This window comes from Marmota flaviventris, chromosome 17 (genome assembly GCF_047511675.1).
Source record: "Marmota flaviventris isolate mMarFla1 chromosome 17, mMarFla1.hap1, whole genome shotgun sequence".
NCBI classification, from domain to species: domain Eukaryota; kingdom Metazoa; phylum Chordata; class Mammalia; order Rodentia; family Sciuridae; genus Marmota; species Marmota flaviventris.
This window is the reverse complement of record NC_092514.1, coordinates 54,987,766-55,011,689: the sequence shown is the minus strand read 5'-3', so window position 1 is coordinate 55,011,689 and position 23,924 is coordinate 54,987,766. Positions and strand designations below refer to the sequence as shown.

Sequence of the window (23,924 nt, the reverse complement as noted above, 5' to 3'; positions counted from 1 at the left end):
CTGAATTCTATCATGTCTTTCTAACTGATATTTAGCATTAATAAAAAGTGAGTATTTCTGAGGTCATCACAACTGCCCCCGTCCCCCCCCACCCCCAAGCCCTTGCAAGTGCCTAAGAAATTGCCTCTGAAGAATTCCCACCCACCCCATCATTATCTCCCTAACATCTTACAAAGTCTTATCAACAGGAATATTAATATTATTTTCCATATCAGAAAAAAAAAACAGTTGAGCAGCACAGGCAAAAATATATCTGCACTACGTTTCTGTCATTGCCAAAAATATACACATCTTCTTTTCTTTATTTAAAAAAACCAACAAAAAAATCCCAACAACAACAAAAACCCAAACAGAAACACACACACAAAAATGCACACATGCAAAGAGACCAACAGGACTTGAGCTTCAGGGAAAGCTGGAAATGCCAAAGGACCAACAGCTCCACCCCAGTGCAAGTGAGACAGGGACACGGGTCTCCAGTCTTCCAGTGGCCCACTCAGCCTTTGCTGCCAAAGGCCCTGGGCAGATGGGGACTGCTTTACAGTGAGAACTGCCCACAACACCCCAGGGAAATAGCTGGTGGGTGAGGAGACAGCTGTTAGGTCAGCTTCAGTGGCTCCCCTAGTTGGTGGGGGTGGGGTGGAGTGCGCGAGGGCAGGCTGGCTAATTCTGGGAGGGAGACTTTTACTGAAAGAAGCGGCACTTCACCTCCCTTGTTCCCTCTCCCAATCCCTGGGGTCCCCCTTGTGTTAGGGAAAATGGACCAAACTACCAGTAGGGGAAGGGGGCCCAGGGGGCCCTGAGACCAAGTGGGGTCTGGAGGAGGGAAGGCAGGATATTACCCTGATTCAAAACCCCTAGCCCCCAGTTACTCTCCAAAACTGGAGTACTTTTCTGGTTTTTTGTTAACCATTCATGCCCCTGAAAGGGGCCAGAGTTGGTGAGGGGGGAGGGTACAAACAAGAGCTGGGAGCTTCCCCCTCTGGTGCTAACCACTGCGCCTGCTTCTGCCCTTGCGGCCCCAGGTCCAGGGGAAGACAGACAAACAGACAGAAACACACACACACACACATACACATACACATGCACACACAGACACACTCACACTGTTGAGTCAGCCAGCTCCGTCTCCCCACCCTCCGCACTCCTCAAGCCAATAGTGCAAACAAGGGGCAGGGCACCAAGGACGGTGAGGGCCTCCCTATGCCCCACTAGTGGGGTCACAAGAGGTGCAGGAGGCCTGGCCTGGGTTTGATGCTGTCTTGCCCTTCCTCACTCCCCCTACATCTGTGGGCTTTTACAAGCTCAGCTTGTGACCCTTGGTGAGGGAGAGGGACAGTGAGAAACAGTCAAAGGGATCCCTTCTGCCATTTGCCCAGATTGGGAAGAAACTGCAGGTCAAGTGGGGCCAGCCCTTCTTCCATGAAGACTTCCATGCAGGGATAAGCCTAGGTCTACCCTCCACTGCTCCCCTTTCAAGTGCTGATCTGTTTTATGTGGTGGGTCCAACCAATCCCACACTTATGTCATGGCCCACTTTGCTCTCTGGGGGACCTCAAAACATTTGCTGAGGGTGGGGGCTCCTAGGCAGGCTTAGAGCCTGTCCTCCCTCTGAGCTTCTCACAAAGCAGACAGTGCAGACAGGGGGTGGGGATGCAGATGGAAGGGGCTCCCCTCCCAATCTCAGTCCTTGCACCAGGAGCCCCCAACACTCCCTGGGCCTCAGCACAGGCTCTGGGTCGGGGTTCTTCCAGTGTCTGGGCCCAGATGCCTGCTCCAGGATAGGACCCCTTAAGCCAGGATCTGTCCCCTCCATTTAGGGGTCAGGAGGGGTACAGGTAGATTTAGCCTTTTTCCTGGTTGGCTGAGGCTCCTTTGTCAGCGGTCTGGAAAGAGAGGAAGGGAGGCTGGGGATTTTGGAGTTGTGTGGCCTTAAAGCCTACCTACGACCATCTTCCTGGGACAAGAAAGCTGCCCCAAGTGCTGAAAGGGAGGCGGTCAGAAGGGTCCTGCCTAGGCTCTGGCAGGTGCAGGGGTGGGGGAGTTGTGAGCACATATGCCAGCAAGACTGGCTTCCTGGGCTCGGGTTGTGTCCCCTCAGAAGGAGAAGAGCCTCTTTTTCAATGGCCCTCCTAGAGGGGCACCTTCCTCTAACTGGTCACTCAGAAAGGAAATGGCACTTCCTAATTGGTCTTCCAGAGGAAGGCCGCTTTCTAACTGATCCTTTTACTATTAGCCCTAGCTCAGAGTGGACCCTTCTTGGCTCTGCAGGAGGGCACCCATGTGGAGCAGAGGCCCTGGATCTGGAGCAGGGCACCTGTCTAACCTGGGGGTTGCTGACATTCCCCTGCTGATGCATATGGTGATGTATATTCTGATGGTCCATCTCTGCCCATCCCTCAGAAGGGAGACAGGAAGGTTTGGACCCCTTACTCACCCCTCCTTTGGGGCAACTGCCACTGTTGTCCGTCGCCGACAAGCTGAGGAAGGGGTTGGTCTGGGCAGTGAGGACTGGAGGTCCGCCTGCAGCTGCGACTGCTGCAGCTGCAGCTGCTGCCGCCATAAGACTGGTGTTGTTGCTGAGTGAGGGGGCCACAAGGGCTCCAGCGGGCAGCAGAGGCGGGGCAGATGCCGCAGGCAGCAGGCCAGGGGTGCCCGCTGACAGCAGTGGGGTGGAGCTTCCTGCCAACAGGCTGGCCATGGGAAGTTGGGAGCCCCCAGCCATCTGCAGCCTCTGCAGCTCCCGCTTCTGCTGGATCTGTTGGATCATCTGGTAGACAACCGTCTGGTGCTCCTGCAAGGAGGCCAGGCTGCTTATGGCCAAGGTCCCCGCTGTCTCTCCTTGCTGCCTGCCTGGGTCCTGGGCTCTATCCGTTATCACCAGAACCATGAGGCAGGAGACAGGGGAGATGGTCAAGGTTCTGTCTCTAACTTCCTACTCTGGGCCTAACTCTTCCTATTTGGATAAGAAAATGGTTGCACAGCCTCAGTGCCCATAAGCCAGACACTGTGGACCAAGTGCAGAACAAATATCTCTGGACCAGCCCTCTCAATCAGTTCCTCAGTTACTATGACAACCACAAATGCTCCCAGGAGTGGTATCACCCCAAGGCAAGAAACAATAAATGAGCTCAACAGTTTTCAACTCCTCTTTTTTGTTTTAAAAAATTGATTGTTTTTGTTTTGAATAGGCAAAGCATTCTTAGTGTTCCAAAACCAAAATAATTATATAAAAATTTACATTAAGAAATGTTGCTTCTGGGCGGGGGCTGTAGTTCAGTGGCAGAGTGTCTGCTTAGCACATGAGGCACCGGGTTTGATCTTTAACTTCACATTAAAAAAACCCAAAAAAACAAAGGCATGCTGTCTATCTACAACACCAAAAACACAAGTAAAATAAATAAAAAGAAATGTTGCTTTAAAGAATTAAAAAAAAAATCTTATCCTATTCCCTCTATCTTTCCAACGTTTCTTTATATGAAAATATTTATTTTTCCCATTTTCTCAACTCCAGCATTCTTACTGTGATTTATTTAGGTACTTTGATGCTGGGAGGGAACCCAAGGCCTCGGTGCTAAGCATGTGCTCTACCACTGGGCCACATCCCCAGCCCAACTTCCTCATTTTTAAAAGTGAAACTCCTTCCTCCAAAGCAAACCTTAGCGGAACCCAACCTGAAATACACCCAAAAGAACCTGCCCTGGCTGACAGTGTCCCCTGCTCAGTCACCTTTCCACTAAGACCCTGTAATTCCCTCTCCCTAAAGATCCTTGGGGCTGGGATCAGAAGGCTATTGTTACTCAACCTGCCACCCTATACACCCTTTACTGGGACATGATCTGGGGCCATGGCAGCATCCCTTTCCCAATGCCTGGTGACCTTGAGAATATTCTTGTCCCCTTGCCCCTCACCAGCCCCACAGGCTCAATATCCACTCAGCCTGAAGACCCCCCCTCCACTGCTGCCCTCCCTGGGTTGATCCAGGTCCTCTGAGATCTGGGAAAAGGGAAAGCACAGGGCTGCTGAGGAGCCAGGGAAGGGAGGAACATTACCGGGGTGAGCTGTGGGGAGGCGAGGAGCTGCTGGAGCTGCTGGAGCTGCTGCTCTTGCTGCTGAAGGAGGTGTCTTTGCTGCTCGGTCAGGCTGAAGCAGGGGACACAGGGACCATGGGGAAGGTGCAAGGAAGCATTCCTCCCCACCCCTACAAGCTCCCAGACTCCCTCAGACCCAGGTGAGGAGAGGCAGGGAGGTGCAGGTTTAGAGAACTAAGTTCAGAGGGTGAGGGGAGAGGGACACTGTAAGACTGAAGGACTGCCCCAGAGGGAAGACCTAGAGTGGCTGATGGGTGAGAATGATTCTTGGTCCTGGGCCACTTACACCCAGAGGCACTCAGAGATGACAGTGTAAGGAGTCCCTAGAGACCAAGAGATGACAAAGACTATATACCCTTTGGGGGATTTGGGTGTTATGGGGGAATCCCTCCCAGAGCCAGCCTCCCCACTCCCTTCCCCAGGGCTGAACTCTCCCTCACCTGTTGAGACAACCTGGCAGCTGCAGCGTGGGGGCCCCACCAGCCTGGCTCAAGCCTGTAGGGTTGGGAGCGGCAGCCCCATTCAACCCCCCCAGGAGCCCATTGAGGGGCAGGCCCCCACTGCCTGCGAGCCCCCCCAACAGTCCTTCAGCCATGGGCATGGCCCCCAGCCCTGCTGCCCCAGATGCCCGGCCCAACCCATTCTGTGGCTGTGGCGGGAGTGGGGCAGGGGCCCCAGGCAAGGCCAAGGGCAGAGTGGCAGGGCTCTGCTGGAGCAGGGGCAGCGGTGGGGGCGTGCTGTGGAAGGACAGCGACGAGCTGCTGCGGCTTGGGCAGCCTGAGTGTGGGTCCTGGGGAGGGAGGGGGAAGGCAGTGGTCAGAGGGCAGAGGGCCAGCATGAACCTTCTGGCCCCCAGCCCAGCATTCTCACAGAGTACAGCCACCCCACCTCACCCCAAGAACCCTGGCCCAAGATACAAGGCCCAGGGATGAAAGCTATGAATCCAGTCTTCATAATTCATGTTTACTGACCATTTCCTGGGGGCCTGGCACCCCGTATCATGCTTGCTGAATAATGAACCATAGTAATGATAGTGACCTTCCAGCAAACCATATCTAAAAGCTAGTGCTTGATCTTTGCTACCTTGCTATTCTCACTATATGAATGAAGCCACTGACTGTTAGGTTAAGTAATTCTGCAGGAGAGTGCTACAGCTGGACAAAGAGGCTCAGGTTCAAATCTATGTCTGAAATGCAATGGCTTGGGTGGCCTTGGGTTCAACTTTAGTTTACTTACTTATTACCTGCAGATAACAGTAGCACTGACTCCATAGGACTATTATGAAGACTAAATAAACCAATGCTTTAAAATTTTCAAGGCATGACAGAGGTTAAGTATACAATTAATGTTGGTTATTTTTATGACTATGACTGCCCAAGTCACACAGTCAGTAAGTGGCAGAGAGAGAATAAGAACCCAGTTTGTTGATTTCAATAATAACCACAATATAACAATAGCAACTGCTATTCCAACCACCACCAATTATGTAGGGATTATTTTGTGTGAGGCACTATAATAAACCCTTCAAACACTTCTCAAAGGCCTTCCCTAACCACTTTATATCCAAGAATCCCTCCCCTATTCTTTCTTACACCCCTCAATTTACTTCCATCTTAGCACTTCTCCTGGTTTGTAATTATTTATTGTTTTCTTGGATTTGTCCTATCTTCAGGATGATTGTGTAGGTTTTGCTCATTGATTGCTAAGCAAGTGCCTGGCACTAAGTAGGCGCCTCATAAATATTACTTGTTAAAGGAATGAATGAACCAATCGATTAACTGCTCAGCAAATCACTTCACAGCCCAGCCTCCAATAGCGGCAGGGTAGAGATGTGACCGGGAGGACACTGAGTCTCCACCAGCTCCACTCCTCCCTGACCCCTCCTCATGGTACCCACCTCGGAGGATGTGGACAGCGAGTTGTCCAAGCCAAGACTGTTCTTCCCTGGAGGGCTCTTGCTGGTGCTCAAGGAGTCGCTGCTGCCGGCTGAAGGAGGAAGGGCGGTCAGGGATTGAAATGGGGTCGCCCCACTTGGAACCACCAGGCAAGGACCTCCACTCCCGGGTTGGGCTGGACGCCCTTACCTTGGGGAGGCAGGCCATAGGGTCCAGGGACAGGGCCGTTGGCGGCAGGCAAGGCTGCAGGCAGGGCGGGGAAGGGCACAGAGAGCTGCACGTTGAGAATCTGCAGCCGCTCCTTCTTGGCCGTCAGGCTCAGGATCTGCTCCTGCAGCCGCTGGTTTTCCTTCTGCAGCGCGTGCAGCGCCTTCAGCATCTCCACGACTGCGGAGAGGGCGAGGGAGCCTGAGGCCCGGCGCTGGGTGGGCGGGGGCGAGGCGGAGCCTGGGGCGGGGCTGGGGCGGGGCCAGAAACCTCCAGGAGGCTGCGCCAGCCTAGCGAGCAACACAGGTGAGCTCGGAGGAGAGACTGGGGACCAGAGCTGTGAGCGCCATGGCGGGTCCTGATACCCACAAGACTGGACGAGGAGCTAGAGGAAGTTGGAGTTTGGGAAGGTCTGGGCCAAGAGGCCGCGAGGGTCAAAGGCCGCACGCAAAGGAGGCGGGGCCGGGACTGACCAGGGTTACAGGTGAGGCCTGGGGTTGGCCTTAAGTCAAGGCGGGGCGGGGCCTAGAGGTGGAACCCTAAAGAGGTTGGGGCCCTCGGAGAGAAAGATGAGGCCGGAGCCCTCGGGCAGGTCTCTCAGCCCCGCGCCGCCCCTCCTCACTGTTGACGCCGGCCTCCCCGTCGCCCTGCTTCTCCAGCAGCTGCTCCATATTAGTCGTTCCCGGGGCTGCAGGGTCTAGCTGGACGCCCCCGCAAGGTGCGGACGCAGTTTGATCGAAGAGTGCAGGGAGGCTGCTGATGGGGGACCTGGGGTCGTAAGAGAAACTGGGTTCAGGCTTACCTCGTGCCCCTACTTCAGGCTCTCCCTCCCCCCTCAGGACTTCCACTTGGCCCTTCGGTTCCCGCCCCCTCCCCTGTCAGTCCCTCCGCCCTCCCTCCAGCGCCCCTCCTGCCCCGCTCCCATCCGCCTCCTCCCAAGCCGCCGCCCCCTCCCTCACATGGAAGACAGACTCTCCTGCGGGGAGGTCCCCCGACACCGGAAGCTGCAGTCCTCCAGGTCTGGCTCTTGGAAGGAGAAGGGAGGGGAGGAATCAGCGAAGAAGGGGAGCCGTCAGCCTCTGGGTCCCCGCCCAGGAAAGTGGGTGCAGGATTTGGAACGTCATTTAAGACCCCTTTCCCCAGGATCCCCAATCCCAGACTGGCAGTTCAAGTTGCTAAGACGCTGAGAGTCCTGGCTTGGAAACCCTGTCTTGTAGGAGGTTCTCTTCCCCTTTCTCTAGGGCTCCTGCTGCCTACTTCCAGATCCACCTCCCAATTTCTTTCCAGTGAGCTTTGGAGTTACAGTCATTTGCAACCTAGGTTGAATTTGAACCCAACACTATTTTTTGGGTAGCCTTGGGCTCCTAACTAACCTCTTTGAAGTGATTGTTAATTAGGATTAAAATAAGAAATGTGAAAAAAAAAAAAAAAAAAAAGAAGTGTTTGGCTGGAGTGGTTTAGCTGGCATTATTATAATTAGCCTTGTATGACATCCCCAAACACATAGACCCCATCCCATGACAGGAATCATCAGACCCAGGGCCATGTGCACATTAGGTAAGTGTTCTATCACTGAACACAATCCCTAGCCCTTGGGGTTTTTTGTTGTTGTTTTTTTGTTTTTTGGTACTGAGAATTGAACCCAGAGGTGCTCTACCATTAAGTTACATCCTGTCCTTTTTATTTTTATTTTTTTTTTTTGAGATAGGATGTCTGCCAAGTTGCCTAGGCTGGCCTTGCAATCCTTCTGCCTCAGTCTACAGAGTTGCAGGGAGTACAAGCATCCACCACCATGCCTGGCTTGGATGACTTACTATGAACTCTGAAGTTAAAAGGCAAAACTTTGTTGCATCACAGAATCCTGCTTTGGGTCTTGGAAATAATAATCACTCTACTCTGTTGGGTCTACAAAAATGTATCAACTTTGGCCCCTTTAAGGATTACCTTAACAGGCCACCTAGAGATAAGCCCCATCCCCTAGGCTGACAGGTGGTGTCTCTGCACCAATCATCTTTCTGGGGCTGGGCTGACTCTCCAGGGAGCCCTGGGAGCTTGCAGCTGGGCCCCTTAACTCCTCAAAGCTGGGAGAGCAGGGAGCCCAGCTGTTGGGGCCTCCTAACCGCCAATCCCAAGCAGCACTAAGAAGCAGGAAAGAACAAGGCCTCAGTGTAAGAGCACTGAGCTTGGAGTCTGGAGCTCCGTCTTTGCACTCTGGCTCTGTCATTCCCTATCCTCCCCACCTTGAGCATCATTTCTCTCTGCCTTTTTCTTTTGTGAGATGGAATGGTAATTCTGCCTTGCCTTGCCCCTTCACTGGAAAAGTGTCCCTCGGTTTGTCTGTGTGAAGTTTTTTGTTTTGTTTTCTGCAGAGTGAGCAGTGGCAGAGGGAGGGGGCAGCCAGCAAGCCTTCACATCCTTTTTGGGTTCACATTCCCTCAGGCCTTTGGGAAGAAAAGGGAACAGTTTGAGACTCATTTACCTGTATGGCTGCTCTCAGCTGGGGTGAGAAGGGGGTTAACAGCGCCCATAGAGGTTCCAAAGATGTGGGCAGAAGGGAGGCTGAAGGTAGAGCCAGCCAGAGAAAACACCTGAGGGAAGGAGGGAGAATCCAGCCTGGTGGTTATTTTTGGATCTAGGGCACAATTGTGTGCTGGGGTGGTGGGGGGATGAGGCATACTGGGAGGAAAGAAGATCAGAGAGAGGGGAAGTTCTGGTGGCAATCAAGCCCACCTTCTTGAATTCCCACATAGGGCTGGGTCCTGGCAGTCTGTCCCCCACCTACCCAGGGAAGGAGCCAGGAGTAAGGCCTCACCTGAGTGGTGGAGATGGAAGCAGAGGAGGAGGTGAGGGTGCTGGTGAATGGGGAGCGGCTGAGGCGGGGCAGGGCTGAGGTCCCTGGGGGCCCCAGCAAGCTGGAGGAGAGGGGTGTACTGCAGACAGCCCGCAGCATCCCACCACCATGGGAGATGGGGTCCTTATTACTGGTGTAGATGCCTAAAGAGACACAAAGGAAAGGCTACAGTTACCTTCCACCCCAGACTGCTCTTCAGTCAAGTGGCTGGAAGAGGTCTCTCTAGACAGTACATTCCCAGGATTTGGCCACACACTCCAGTCTAACCCTCCTGTGTGGTGCTTGCTATGACACCTTACCAGGCTGCCCTGCCCAGGTCTGGACAATGCTAAGCCTTCTAATTCCCTCCCAAAATATGAGCCCTACTGGGGCAATCTACCCCAATCTCTCCCACTATAACCATAGAGAAGACTGGTATAGTGGTATAGGGGAGTGTCTTAGAGGTGACTATCATCTCCCTTTTATCTCTGTTCTTTGGAGCAGTTTTTATCATATTTCCTTCTAATTACATCTTTATGCCTCTGTCCCCTCACAAGACTGGCTCAGCCCTGAGATACTCTTTGTCGCCAGGGGTCACACTAACCTGCCCCCAGCAGTGGGGACTCGAGGCTCAGGCTGGGCAAACTCCCGGAAGGCCCAAAAGTGCGGGAGGCCAGACCCCCCAGGCCAGAGCTGACCAGGGAGCCTCCGGAGAAGGGTGAGGCAGCAGTGGCGGTAAAGCCAGCCAGCTGGGCACCAGGTAAGGAGGGGGTAGCCAGGCCCCCAGCACCCTCCTTGTTCCGGCTGCCCTTGGGACGGCCTGGCCCGTGTCGGCTCCTCTTGCTGGCTTTGTGCTTCTTCTCCTTCAGGCCTGTCTCAGGGGTTTCCTCAGCAGGTGCAGGGGTAGCGTTCAATGTGGGCATCCGCTTGTGGGTGCCTGCTGAGGTCCCGGACCCCGAAATGTGGGGAGATTTATAGTCCCCAGGGGAGGGGGCCCGGGCTCGGCCTGAGCTGGAGGTGGTGGTGGAGAAGCGCATGATGGGCCCAAAGCCAGAGAAGACCACCTTCTGCTCAAAGAGGTCAGCCTTGGGGGGTTCAGGAGCTGAAGGTGAGGGAGGGGCTGACGGGGTAGGGGCTGTGGGTTTGGAGTACTTGTCATCCTCTGACTGCTCCAGTTTGGGGAATGTGGAGAAGTCAGGGGAGCTCTGCAGGGATGAACCTGTGAGCAGAGGGAAAGGGAGTTATGGCTGCATTGCAGCTCCCCTCTCCCTCCCGCTCCACATGCACCTCACACTGTGAGGAGAGCTCTGACTGGGGAATGGGGAAAGCCTGGCTACTTGGCAGAGCTCGGCCCATCTCTGTGTTCTGAGATGAGCGTCCCCACCCTCCAGCCTTCCCCTTGACAGCACAATGGGAGGGGAGGAACTCCCACCCCAATGACCTCACTGGATACCCGCAGTTTTTAGGAAATAACACGAATATTGGTGCTTTAAAAAATGGCCCCTTGCAGCACAAGTGTGGGGGATAGTGAGTATTGTGGGGTTGGAGGGCAGCCTTCCCCTGAGGAAGGGAAGGAGAGCTCTATTTCTATAGGGAAGGTGAGAGGGATGGATGGCTGGGCGAGGAGTCACTGGGTAGGGGTCCCCTACCACCAGTTTCTAAAACTATACCAGTACAAAGGCCCTCGCTAGAAAAGTGTGGGGCAAGAAGCTGTCCCCACTCCTAGCCTGCTCCAGGACACCACACTCACCTGCAGGCTGGAAGGGCCCCCCAGAGGAGGAAGAGGAGGAGGAGGAAGAGGAGGTGGAGGTAAAACTGCTCACACCCTTCCCACTGCTCAGCTTCTTCCCCTTATGACTCAGACTATGGCTGGAAGACTTTTTCCCCTTTGAGTCCCTGCTGCTCTCGGAGGTCTCCTGCGTGCTGGCCTCATGGTGGGAAGAGGAAGCTGAGGAAGAAACCTGAGGGAGGGGAGGAGAGAGGAAGACTCAATGCCACTTCAGGCAGGAAGACGGGGCAAAGGAGAGAACCGATTTGTGGTTACACTGGCCAGCTCAACTGGAGGTTCACTCATGCAAATACTTTGGGGCCTGAGAGGACTTGCCCAGGCTTGGAAGTGGCATAGGCAGGGAAGAGGTCAAGGAGATTAGGCTTCTCTGGACCCAGCCTTAGGTGCTCCAGTTGCTATTATTCCTTCCCTGTCCCCCACAAGTCAGTCACCTGGTTTTTGCCCCATTCTCTTGACAATTTCATGTTCTTACAAGACAACTTGAGCTTGCAGACAGAACCCTCTCCCTGAGAGCCTTATCCTCACTCTTCACAGGAAACTGCTCTTCCTTCAAACTCCAGCTCAGAAGCTCCTACTTCTATAAAATCTCCCTAACACACAGGTGGAACAAGTCACTCTGCTTCCTTATTTCCAGGGCACTGTGTGCCCACATTCACATGTCAACAGTTGCCATTTTGCACTGAAATGGCTATCCAATGTCTGAGGCTCCAGTAACCTCAGAGGGCAGCAGGATGGCAACCGGAGGAGCGTGGGCCCCAGAGTAGGGGAGGGGTGAGCCTGGCAGGCTCTGCCCTTTACTGCCATGTTATGTCATTCAGTCTCTCAACCTCGCTGAGCTGTAGTGCCCTCACAGGGTAAATTATGTATACTTGGAGAGTTATGAGGGACTCCATGCCAGAGACATGATGGGGGTCAATAAATGGCCGTGGCAGCTGCTATTAATATCCAGCACAGAGAGTGCTATGTGGTGGGTAAGAGCATGGGCCTCCACACCAGACTTCCTGGGTTCAAAACCTGACTCTGACACTTACTCACTGTGTGTTTTTAGGCAAATTACCTACTTCTTTGGACTATTTGAGGATTAAATTAAATGAAGCACTCCCATGTATCCCTTCCATCTCCCAGTTCTAGAAGAGTACCTGGCATGTCTGAGTTCATGTTCTGTATTATTGCTGGGGAAGGCACTTTTCCTCCCAGACAGAGACCAGGTACACTCAGTAAACAGTGCTAAATAAACAAATGCTAGAGGGAGAATTGATGGGAAAATGAGAGCCGCCCTGCACTGCCCCTCCCTGGGTGGAGCCCTGGTCTCTGTCTTCTTTGTTCTTTTCAGCAGCTGGAGTTCTGAAGGGAGCCAGATGTGGTTCTGAGAGTAAGGGAAGAAAGGGGCTGGGGGGAAGGGGAAATGAAATGTTGGGGCGGGTAGAGGGGGATGGGCAAAAATCTCTGGCATGTCCAAGGGACACCCAGTTACTGGAGGAACTCCCCAGATCTTTCCACCTGCCTGTGGGCCCCTGGAAAGGTCAGAGGGTATGAATGACAAGCTTTTCCAGGTGAGCACTGGGAAGCAGGAGGGGAGAGGGTTACTGGGGCAGTTACTACAGCAACATCACCCTGGAAACCTGATACCTGAGCCTCCTGCTAAGATGCCCAGAGCTCTGCCAACCATCTGAGGTAGGGTGGAGATGACTGGCAATAATGGGACAGGAGGAAGCAGTTTCTCCAGACCCCCAGGGTTCTCCTTTCATGGGAAGGGCAGGTTGGAGGGAGAGCCAGGAGGGCTGTTCTGGCTTGGATTAGCAACTCCCTGGCTTAGAGTAGGATCTGCCTGTTGCTTATCCAGATGTTGTCCATTTCTGGAGACAGGCCTGAATACCACGCCCCTGCTGGGAAGGGTGGGATGAATGAGGATCTCAGGGTGCTCTCCTGGGGCCTGCCCTCCTTGTCCCCACAGTCGGCGCTTTCAGCCCTTCTAACCTTCATGGAGTGGGATCTGGGTGAAGCAAAAGGTTTTGGGTGCTCTTCCAATGGTAGAGGGGCCCTCTGCCTATCTCTGGAGGGGTGGGTCCCAGAACTTGTAGAATGGACCTGAGTGTTGTACACTGATTCTCTGTATATAAGAGCCCAGGGCTGAGGCCCTCTTTCTGGACTGAAGCAGACATGAACCCAACCTCACCCTCATGGGTGGTCAGTGCTTGGGGAGCAGGAGTTCAGGTCCCTTCTAGTCCAGAAAAGGGAGTGGAGGGATGGGATTTTAGGGAGGGGAATGATGTTAACCAGAAGTTAGAAGGTACCCAGGCAGGTCCCTGGCTCACCCTGAGTCCTCACACTTGCCCTCCCACTCACTGCCATCCAAGAGAAGCACGCCATCCCTGCTGAATGTGGGCAGCAGTACCTTGTCAGCAGTGGGGACCACAGGCGGGGCAAGGATGCTGGGAGGGGACTCAGGCCGCTTCTTGTGCTTCTGTTTAAGGCGTTCTTTGTCCTTTCGACTCTGGGGAGGGAAAAGTAACCAGATATTGATGCTGGGGAATCACCTGGGGGAGGATAAACATGACTTGTGTGTGTGGGGCACAGATCTCGTCTCAAGGATGGGACTTATTGGGAGTCAACTCCCCCTGTGGAAGAATAGGGCATTCTGGATGGACAGGAGTGACTTGAGCAAGGTCCTCTAAGTGCTTGGAGCCCCTCCCCCTCAAGCTCCCTGCCTGCTAAAAATAGCTTGTCCCATTATCACGCCAGTGACACAGAGCACCATGTACATATAAAAGCATGCTCATGCAAGGGTGTCTACCAGGGACACAGAGCTGTGCAGAGGGATGGGTGCCCTGTAATATGTGGCATGAGGGGACACAGGCATGTGTACTTACTAACTGGGCTAGCACATGGCTAGACTGTGGAAATGTGCAAATGTGCAGGGCCACATGCCTGGGGCTTTGGGGTCACAGTCATGTCATGGGAAGGACAAGGAAGAATCATACAAACACAAAAAGCACAAGGAAGCCAGGTCCCATCTCGCTCTCTCTGGCCCTCACGTTTTACTTCCTCAGCCCCCTCAGTGGCCTCAGAGGAAGGAAGGGAGCAGGATCCAAGAGCTGGGGACACCTGTGGTAGCTTCTGGAAAGAGGCATGTGTTTGTGAATGTGTGTGGTAAAACAGTGGAGGGGAAGACTTCACCTTCTTCTGGCCCCTCTCATGGTGAGCAGGGTGCTTCTCCTGCTGGGTGGATGGTGATGCTGACCGGCTTCTCCTGCCAGAGATGAAGCCACTGCTGCCTCCCCCTGTGCCACCTCCACTGCCACCACCACCGCTGCCACCTCCTGCTCCTCCTCCTCCTCCTGCTCCTCCTCCTCCTCCTGCTCCTGCTCCTGTTCCTGCTCCTGCTCCTGCTCCTCCTCCTCCACCACTGATGTGCCTGGATGTCTTCTGGGGGAGAAAATTGAGAATAACTGTCAAACTCTCCTCTTACTAGCTTAGGAAAAGTTCTTGGAGGTCACATGATCCAGGGCCAGTCCCATCTGCTCTGTCATCACTAAGAGGACCTAGTGTCCTCCTTGCTGCTCTGCTCAGTCTGGAAATCCTAGAACTTTCCCGGCTGGCTCATCCAACATATAGATTCAACAATTGAGATTCCAAAAAGGCAGGGATTCCCTGGCTGGGCCTGGTGGAGGTGGCCTGGGGCCCAGAACATAGGACCTCATGCTTTCTACCCAGCTCCTTCCTGGCACCCTCTCATCCTGTCTTGGACAAACTGAGCCCCAGGCCATTTCTATTTTCCCCTGAGTAGAAGCTGTGCAGGGACCCTTGTGGGAAATCTCTGCTCCCCTGCACTCCACATCCCATCCTCCCCTCCTCATACTTCATTCCAGCCATCGCCTCTCCTCCCTTGCTCCTAGCCCTTCCCCTCCACCAAACACAGGGTTTGCTCCTGTGCAAGGGATATGCTGCTTTAATCTGTAAAATATCAACAGCAAAACCCAAACTAGCTGGAGTGGTGGCGCAGGAGGATCATGAGTTCAAAGCCAGTCTCAGTAAAAGCAAGGCATTAAGCAACTCAATGAGACCCTGTCTTTAAGTAAAATACAAAATAGGGCTGGGGATGTGGCTCAGTGGTTGAGTGCCCCTGAGTTCAATTCCAGGTATGCAGTCCCCCAAAATAACAAAACCCAAACAACATTCATGTTGCCTCTCCTTACAGCCAGGGGTGCCTTTCCCTCCCTTCCCTACTAATGCACTCTCATTTGCCTGGTCCCAGGCTTGAAGCTGCTCCCTCTAAAGTCACGAATTACCTCCCAATGGCCAAATCCTAGGGCTAACTTCAGGACTCACCAGTCCTGCTCGATGCTCCCCAGCACTAGGCATGGATCCTATCCTGCCAAACTCTGTACCCTCCCGTGTGGCTCCCTTCACACCTTGGTCTACTCTTCCCATGGATAACCTGGAAATTCTAGCCCCAGCCTTATAAACCCAGGCTGTCTCTACTATCTTGCTGGGGGTCTGACAGCCAGCAAACCTGAATGTCTCCACTTAACACCTCTGCAAACCAAACCAACCTACCTTGTCCTAAGTCATCATTAAACTTTGAAAACAAGGTGACCATATAATTTATGTCCCAAATAAGGACATTTCTAGAAATGAACAAGGGTAGCTACTAATCATTATACTAGAACACAGGCATAAACCAAATCTGGCTGGAGCAAACCAGGACACACACTCACCCTACAAAGGCCAGATGAATCCTATCTTCAAGGTACCCCCAGGTGCCTCTAGCTACTGAATGTCTAGAGCCTGGATCCTGTGTCAACCTTACTTCCTGCTTCTCAGCCACCCCCACATTTAGGGGAGTCTACCTAGAATGGCTCTAGCTTCCAGGTTCATCCCTCCATCCCCCCTCCTCGCAGCTGTCTCCCTGCCTCCAGCTTTGGCCCTTCCAATCCAGCTTCATGGTAGCTGCCAGGGTAATCTTCCTAAAAAACAAATCTGATCATGTTACTCTCCACTTACAAGCCTTCTAAGCCTGTGGCCTGGGAGGAGGAGGGGCCCAAGCAGCAGCCTGGCTCTGCAGACACCTCACAGCTTCTGGAACATGCAAATCTCTCCATAGACATGCAATAATACCCGTCCAGCCTGGGGCAGAAGCAGACTCAGCTCTCATCTCCTGCTCTGGTCCCATCCAGCACTCTGTTCTGCTGCTCATGCATGCTCTGTCTCATCTCAGACCTCTGTCCACACCAGGCCTTCTGCCTGGGCCTCATTTCTTCCTGTGTTTGTTTGACAGGTTCTCGAGGAGTTTTTAGATCAGACTACCTGTTCTGAAATCTATCCACCAGCTATGAGGTAAGTTACATGACTTTGGGGAGCCTTGTTTATGCATCTGTGAAATAGGGACAATACAGCATGCCTAGTACTTAGAGATGTTGGGAGGACCACAAAAAATATCCCATGTGGAGAACTTGGTACAGAGGCTCAGGCACAGTAGATATTCACTCCCACACAATCGGTGGCTCTTATTTTTATTTCTAGCTCCACTCAGCTTAAAGGCTCCCTTGTCTTTGAAGCCACCCAGGCGGATAGGCAAGGTTTGAGCTCTGTCTTCTAGGATGGACTACTTGGTTCAGCTCTGGTTCATACCCCTTCAACTGTAAATTATTCCCCATCAAAAGAGGAGCTCCTCAAAGGCAGAGACTGGGTTCTTTCCACCTCCCAGCACCAGGCAGGGGCCTGACCCAGAGCCCACACCCTCTAAACCTCCACTGACAGACCAACTGTGCTGGCAGACCAGATGGGACTCACCATCTTGCTGAAGTGATATTTGCAGTAGCCACAGTATTTGACATTGTCGACCTCCAGCACTTCTTCCTCACACAGCAGGCCTGCCATTTGGGCACTAACCAAGGGAGGTCAGGTGAGAAGGGAGTGGCCACAGACCTGAGCAGCCACCTCCTCTTCCCTTCCTAGACCCCTACTTAAGTGAAGCCAAGACTACCCGAGGAAGCCACTGCCACCATCACCCAAGAAACAGAAGCTAGGATGAGCCCACTCGGCAGCCACCCAGGTAAACCTCAGAGAAGGGGTTGGGAACAGGGATCTTACCAGGTGACATGGAATGCTTGTCGACATCCATGACGATTACAGGTCATACAGGCTCCTGAGGCTGCCTTGCTCTCCCGGCCCTGCTCCTCGCAGATGTAACACGTCTGTAGGACACAGCACACTCGTCCTGTCTTCCACAGAGCCCCTATCCTGCAAGCTGAGGGATCCTTTGGCCTCCCTTTAATTCCAATCTCTCCTCACCATCCCATATTAATGCTAACATCTTTCTGCAGTGATGCAGATCTTCTATAACCTAGACTGTCCAAGAGAGTAGCCTGCAGTCACATGGAATACTTAAAGTATGGCTAGTGTGACTAAGAACTTGAATCCTAAATCCTATATAATTTTAATTTTGCAAAGCCACATGTAGCTAGTGGTTATATTGTAAAGGACTGTCCTTGGTGAGCTCCGAAAGGCTGCTGACTATCTATCTTGCTCCCTGGTGAGCCTATTCCCACCTCTGAGCCTCTGCACATGCAATCTGTACCTGGAACCTAAGACCCTAACATTCTCAAAGCTGACTGTCTCATGCTTTGGTTTCCACCTAAATGTCTTCTTCATTGACCACATTATCTAAAGTAAGCACCCACTAGGTACTCTTTATTTAAATTCCTTTTTTATTTTCTTCACAGCACTTATCACAAATTACATTTACTTTATTTGCCTGTTTATTGATTTCTACAGTCTTCCCACACAAGAGCATGAACTCCATTGGCAGACAGCACATCTGTCTTGATCAACACAGAATACTGTATGTCCGGTACCTTACATCAGTCATAGTAGGCAGTCAATAAAATGTGTCCCAGTAATGAATGAATGAACTACTAGCTAAAAACTCCCCTCTGACAGTGCTACTTCACTGAGTTCCAGAGCATGAGTGTGTGTCTAACAGTGGTAGGTACCTACCCACCTTCAAGTTCCCTGAAAGTGTTCATTGGACAGAATCAAGCTACACCAGAATAAGAAAGCATTGTAGGGACACAAGTATGGGTGGCCAGGGAAGGGACAGTATGGGGCACAGTAGGACTGCTGACCTTATTGAAGCGATCATGAGGCACATACTGCAGCACGATGGGCTCCATGGTGAGCACATTGGCAAACTGCACCTCGGGGATGTAGAGGGCACATACCACGTGGGCCCAGCCTGGGAGAGTGTAGGGGCCAGCCTCAGGGGGGTGGTGAGCCTGACACCCCATCCCTCCCATCCCCAGGCTGCAGACTGTCCCCTTTTTCACAGCCTTCCCATCTGATTCCAGTGCCAGCCAGGGAAAGGAAACCCAGCCTCCACCCCACCCACTCTTGCCTTCCCAGACCTGTTCTGGGGGACTTGCTGACCTCAGGGGCTCAGGGCCCCCCTCACCTCCATTGTCAGTCCTCTTCAATGCCCCGTCTTTGTGTGGGCACAGCTCACACCTCTGCCAATGCAAGGGGCACAGGGAGTTGGGGGATCTGCTGAGCCAGGCCCTCCCTGAACACATTCAAAGGGCCCCAAGATGAAATGATAAGATCCATTGTGGGGTAGTGTAGAGGAAAGAAGTTTGGCCACTAGCTGATAATTGTTGAAGACGGAGTGATGACGGGGACCTGGGGTCTATTATTGAATTCTCCCAACTTTTGCAGCCTTGGAAACTTTTCATAATAAAAAGTTCAAACAAACAAAGTCTCCATGCTTGAGGTGGGGCACAGTGAGGGATGAGCTGAGGGAGAGATGGGGTTGGTGATAGGTATGCAGGAAACAGGAAGTCCTGCATGACAGAACTAAGTCCCACCCTAGCCTCAGCCTCAGAGTCCCTAAACTCAACCAGAGGAGATGCTCAGGTGTGTGCAAAGGGGGAGGGGAGCCAGGAGGAGGAGGCTGGAACTCACCACCCTGGCTGCTCGCTCCTGAGATTCACATTTTCGGCAGAACCAGGGTCCAGTTGGCACCTGGACGATGCCATAGCAAGCTAGAGGTGGGGGAGGAGTCATTGAGGAAAGCTGTCAGCCAGCGGCTTTTCCCCAGGGTAACAGGGGGAAGGGAGTGTGACTCTGAAGAACCAGAGCTAGTTCCAGCAGGGGGGGCTGCTCCCCCAGGCTGGGGGTCACTCTCTAAACAGCAGAACCACAAGGAATGCCCAACAGCACAGGCCAGCCTTTGATCACACAACCAAGCACTACAAACAGGGGCGGGAAGTCTTGAGTCCTTGACCTTAAACTTCTGAAAGATCCTCCCCACCCCACGCCCTTTCTGGACTCATTTCCCAGCTCCAGTCCCGGACTAGTCCCCTGGCATCAGAAACAACAGTCGCGATAGTCAAACACGTTTTGTTGTTATGGGGGGGGGGGACTTCTTAAAGGGCCAGTAAGGGACCAAGCAGGGAAGTCGGGGGTCCAGGAACCTCATCTTCAGCTTCTAACTATCACTGGTACAGGTCAAAAGTCAAGGCTAAGGGCAGGTGCAGTGCAGGTAAAGGAGAGGAGAGTGGCGGGAACTGCCGGCAGCCACAGTACTAAGGGTTGTCCCAGGAAGTGGGGGCCCAGCTGGCTGTGCCAGACAGGCGGGAGATGCCAGCCTGCGCCCTCGGCAAGATTCCTCAAGGAGTTAACTCCCGAACCATGTGCTGCTGGGGGAAACTCCAAACCTCCCTTCTCCATTCCGGCCCCCTGCACAACCGCTCTCCTATCTTCAGCTCTTCCCCGGAGGATTTTAGGAGTCCCTTCTCCCCTGGGACCCTTCTCGTCCCTTCCCGATTCCGCTCCTCCCAGTATCCGGAAGCGAGGGGGGATGACCCCCCCTTGACCTCTTCCTCTCGGAGCCCCGGACCAAAATAACAGGGCGGGAGGGGACACCTCGCAGGTAAACATTCCCCCGGCAGCCCCGACAAGGGCGGCGCGGGGCGCAGGGAGTTCACTCGTCGCTCTCTGGACTCTCCCCAAACTCCCTCAACTTGGGGTGGGGGGCGCGGGACTGGAACAATAGGCAAGAAAACAATGCCTGACCCGGTCCTGGAGGACCGGGCGGGGGGAGTCCCCACGCCTCCCTTCCCTTCAGGTGGGGTGGGGGAGGGGCGCGCGAGCCCCGGGAGGGCTCCGGAGGGCGCGGCCGGGGGCGCCCCGAGCGCGCCGCCCCCGGGGTCCCGCCGCCCCCCCGCGGGCTACCCCCGTACCTTGGTGGACGGCCACGCTGCACGCGTGCCCATCGCAGTAGACCAGCGGGTTCTCGGCCCAGCCCCTCTCGTCCGAACATACGCAGCAGCCTCCTACCATCTCCTTCATACTCCCATGAGCTCCCTCCGGGGCTGGGGCGGGGGGCCGGCCGGCGGGGGTCGGGGGTCAGGGGGGGAGGGAGGGAGCGGGGGGCCGCGCGCCTCCTCGCCCCCTCCTCCGCCGCCGCCGCTTCTTTTCTTTGCCTCCTCCTTCCTCCTCCTCGGCGTCCTCCTCCTCCTCCTCGCTCGCTCTGTCTGGCCGCCCCCCCCGCCGTGCTCTCGCCCTCATGCCCCGACGGCCCCCCCCCAACAATGAGACTCGCGCGCCGGGCTCGACCCCTCCGCGCCGCTCGCCCGGCTACCACGGCTGCCCGGCCGCCGCGCAGCCAGGGCCCGGCGGGGGAGGCGCCGAGTGGCACATCGCGGGTGCCCGCCCGCCCCGCGCCGCCCGCTCACGCGCCGCCCCCCCGGCCCCCCTGCCCCGCCGCGGCAGCCATGGCCGCGCGCCTCCGCTCACTCGCTCGCTCGCTCCCGGCCCGCCCGCCGCCCGCCGCCGGGTAAAGTCTTAGGTTCAGGAAACAAAGCCTGGCTTGGTAGGGAGCTTTTCGCTCCTTCGCTCCGTGGTTCTTTTCCTTCTTTTTTTTTCGTTTTTTGGCTCTCGGTTGTCGCTCCCGAGCCCTCCCTCTGCCTGCCTCCCATCTCGTGCGGGGGTGTCCGATTCCCAACCCGCTACGCCCGGGTCTCAGTCTCTGCGTCACTTCTTCAACCTCAGAGAAATTTGGAGGTGAAGACCAGGGACGCGGAAAGGAATAGGAGCGACGCGGGCTGCTCGCTTCTAAGTGTTTGGGGGTCTCTTTGGACGGTAGCGCACGGGCCCTTTCCTCCGAGGCCACTCTGGAGGGTAGACATTCTTGCACGTGCAGTCACTTATTCATTAAACAAATATTTATTGAACGCTTAGTATGTGCCAGCCGCCAGGAGAGTAGCGAACAAAATAGATATCCCTGCCCTCGAGGAGCTTTTCGTTGTCACGGACACACGCGCACACACTGGGACCCAGATCTCCAAGGCGCACAGAGGCACGCGCAGCTTCATCCAGGCACACCACCTGACCCTCCTGGAGACCCAAGCCCAGCTCCAGTTCCGCTGGCGCGCCGGAGAGACCCACGCGCGCTAGAGACCGCAACCACGGAGGTGGTCACGAACAAGTTACCCTTGACCGCTAAGCACGCACACAAACACAATGGCACGCACACAGCTCCCTCCAAAGGGCTAAAGTCCCCAACACTGAGTCTCGGGTCAGAAGTGAGGGGACATTAGCCCGAAGATTTCTTCCCCAAGACTAGTGTGGGGAAAGGGGACGAGATCTGACTCCCACACATTTCCTAAAGGGGGGTCGGCGCCCGTGGGGACTAAAGGTCACCCTCCCCCACAGCGGGAGGTGGGGTGGTGGAGGGGAGGAGGCAGCCCTGGGGGCTTCAGCGACACTTCAAAGACTTCGCGGCCGGGAATGCTTCCTGAGGGGGAGGGGTCGAGAGAGGGAAGAGGGGAAGGCCGGCCAGGGGATTGGGGATGGAGTAGGCCGCCCCCCTTCAGCGCACTGCCCCCCTGGCAGACTCTTCCGCCGGGTCCGCCTCCTTTTCACCAGCACCTGTTCAACCGGAACATCAAGGGGCCGGGGCCGCCGCTCCCCCCTCCGCGTCTCTTTAGTACCTTTCATCCGGGCCAAGGGGGGAGCGAATCCCCGCCCAGGAGGGGAGGGTTTGCCGGGGGAGAACTTGTCCTTGACCTGGTCGGTGGCGTCAGGGATTTACTCCCTTAATCCTGGCCAGGCGGGAGTTTGGGGAGATCCGGGAAGCTGAGTTCCAGGCTGCAACCCCCAACCCTGCTCGCTCCAGCGTGGATACGGGGAATCCCGGAGGGCTGCCGGGACGAAGAGCCGTCTATCTTTTCGGCGGCTTCCGTGCCTGAGGGAAGGAGCCGAGAGCCCGGGTATTATCCAACGCCTGTCCGAGGGCCGGGATCCCAGCCAGGACGTTTGCACTCCAGTTTCTTGGTCAGTTTTGTGAACTTCGCTCATACGAAAAGTCAAACAAGACGCAGAGGAGAAACCTTATTTAGGAGTTTCTAACGAATTATCTTTACTAGCAAGAATAAAATTGCAAGAAAAACGCGAAAATGCCAGTGTTAACCATGCGCCAGTTTCAGAATATTTGAATATTTGCTTTCGGGATTCACCACTGCCATGGTAGTCACATTCGGGTTTCGCCAAACTGGAGTCATTTGAAGACTCATTGGTCCCTGCGCCCAGGGGACAGGGGCCGGGAGGCTTTTTTGTCCTGGATCAGCTCGGTGCCCGGTGTGCCCCTGAAGCCTGTGGGATGCACGGCTGACGACACTTACACGTTTAGTATTTTAGGAATATTGTTTCGTTTAATCCTTTAGGATGGGCTTTAATGGCTCCACTTTGTGGACGGAGCAACTGAGGTCTCCACGTTTTAAAATGACTTGCTCAACAACACACAGCCTGAAAGCAGCCGAGCAGCCAGGATTCGAACCCACTCTGTCCTCGGCTAGGGCTGGGGCTCCAACACTGTGCCTGTGCAGAGCGGGGGGTGCCCAATTCTCCTCTATGTGCGCATCCACCACCGTTTCCCTCCGAGGTCCGGGGCAGGCCGGCGCCCCCCGGGCGGGCTACATTCGCCGCAGGTACTCGAGGCTGAGCTGTCAAGCTCATTCTTCAGTTGCCAACATTTATTTTCCTGAGTACCCACTATGCGCCGACTCACGAATATGGGGCAAGAGCAAGACTAGGAAAAGTGGTTTCTAGTTCATTGTGCTATTTGGGGTGTGAGCGATCACGATTTGAGGTGTTACGCAGATCCTCGCTGTGCGGTTTTCGGCGAGTGACTTCACCTCTCCTAGTCTCAGCCTGTCTCTCCGAAAGTGGAGTATTGATAACCTCTGGCAAGGGCTGTAGGGAAAACTGAACGAAAATCCTCTGCAAAGCGCTAGGACACACAGTAGGTGCTCAGTTCCTGAAGATCTCCGCCCCGCCCCGCGGAGCTAAGCTGGCCAGAGCAGCGCGTTCGCGTTCCCGCTTCCCGCCCCGCGCGTCCCGCGGCAAAGGGACTGGGGCAGAGACGACCAAACAGAAAATTATTTCCGCCCGCTCGGCCCGCCCCGCCCCGCCCCGCCCGTCCCCGGAGCCAGAAGGGGATTGTGGGGCCGCCGCGGCCGCCGCCGGAGCCGAGCGGGGCGGAAGCGCGCGTAGCGCTGCTGCTCGGGCCCGACCGCGCCGGCCCCCGCACCTCCCGGCCGGGGCTGCCGGCTGAGGTCGGGGCGGTCCTGGGGCGGAGGCGCCTGCTGCCGGGCGCGTTTCCGCGAAGTCTGGCTCGCTGGTTCCCGGAACCGAGCGGGGAAGGCCGGAGTGTGTTGCGGTTTCGCTTCTTCTAGCCAGCCTGGCGTTTGGTTTCGCCGGTCCCGGGGGCCGGGGGTGCGACCTCTCCTCTGGGCCATTAGACAGCCCCAGGCTCGAAGAAGAGACTGCGCCGGCGCCCGCGGGTTTGCGTTTCCTTTGCATATCGTTTTCTGCCCTCAAAGTGAAGCTTCTGACCTTGGGGGCGTTGGGAGAGGTTAAGTTCCTTTCCCTAGGTAATCCATCCATTGAGAGGCTTCAGGTGGTTGGGTGGGAACGCCTGGCGTGACCTGGAGGGTCGCTCTACTATCAGACAGACCTAGGTTCCAGTCCTAGCCCTGTCACTTACTGATTATGACCTACCCTAATGCCTTATCAAGGATCCTCAGTTTCCCCATCTGAGGCTATTAGTACCA

The 23,924-nt window shown here is 54.9% G+C and overlaps 1 protein-coding gene and 1 long non-coding RNA gene across 3 annotated transcripts in view; one reads left to right on the top strand and one right to left on the bottom strand.

Annotated features, from left to right (window-relative positions):
• Window positions 1-284: 284 nt before the first annotated feature.
• Window positions 285-20,490, bottom strand: Mllt6 (MLLT6, PHD finger containing). Of its 2 annotated transcripts, none has more exons than XM_027924689.2 (20): window positions 20,052-20,490; window positions 18,772-18,851; window positions 18,266-18,320; window positions 17,940-18,049; window positions 16,906-17,009; window positions 16,606-16,699; window positions 13,990-14,235; window positions 13,208-13,306; window positions 10,774-10,984; window positions 9,628-10,242; window positions 9,006-9,187; window positions 8,673-8,781; window positions 7,153-7,219; window positions 6,816-6,961; window positions 6,176-6,373; window positions 5,989-6,077; window positions 4,532-4,881; window positions 4,053-4,143; window positions 2,438-2,794; window positions 285-1,886 (listed from the first exon to the last, which is right to left on the bottom strand). In XM_027924689.2, exons 1-20 carry the CDS (start codon window positions 20,158-20,160, stop codon window positions 1,845-1,847), a joined length of 3,354 nt encoding a protein of 1,117 aa, XP_027780490.2. In that variant the 5' UTR covers window positions 20,161-20,490; the 3' UTR covers window positions 285-1,844. The 2 variants fall into 2 exon arrangements, with proteins under 2 accessions (XP_027780490.2, XP_027780489.2); XM_027924688.2 differs by having other exon boundaries at window positions 13,990-14,238; window positions 20,052-20,489.
• LOC139702271 (uncharacterized) overlaps window positions 19,687-23,924 on the top strand; it is a 62,173-nt gene continuing 57,935 nt past the window's right edge. Inside the window, exon 1 of the long non-coding RNA XR_011704856.1 lies at window positions 19,687-19,741. This is a non-coding gene — a long non-coding RNA (uncharacterized lncRNA). The remainder of the gene's footprint in view (window positions 19,742-23,924) is intronic.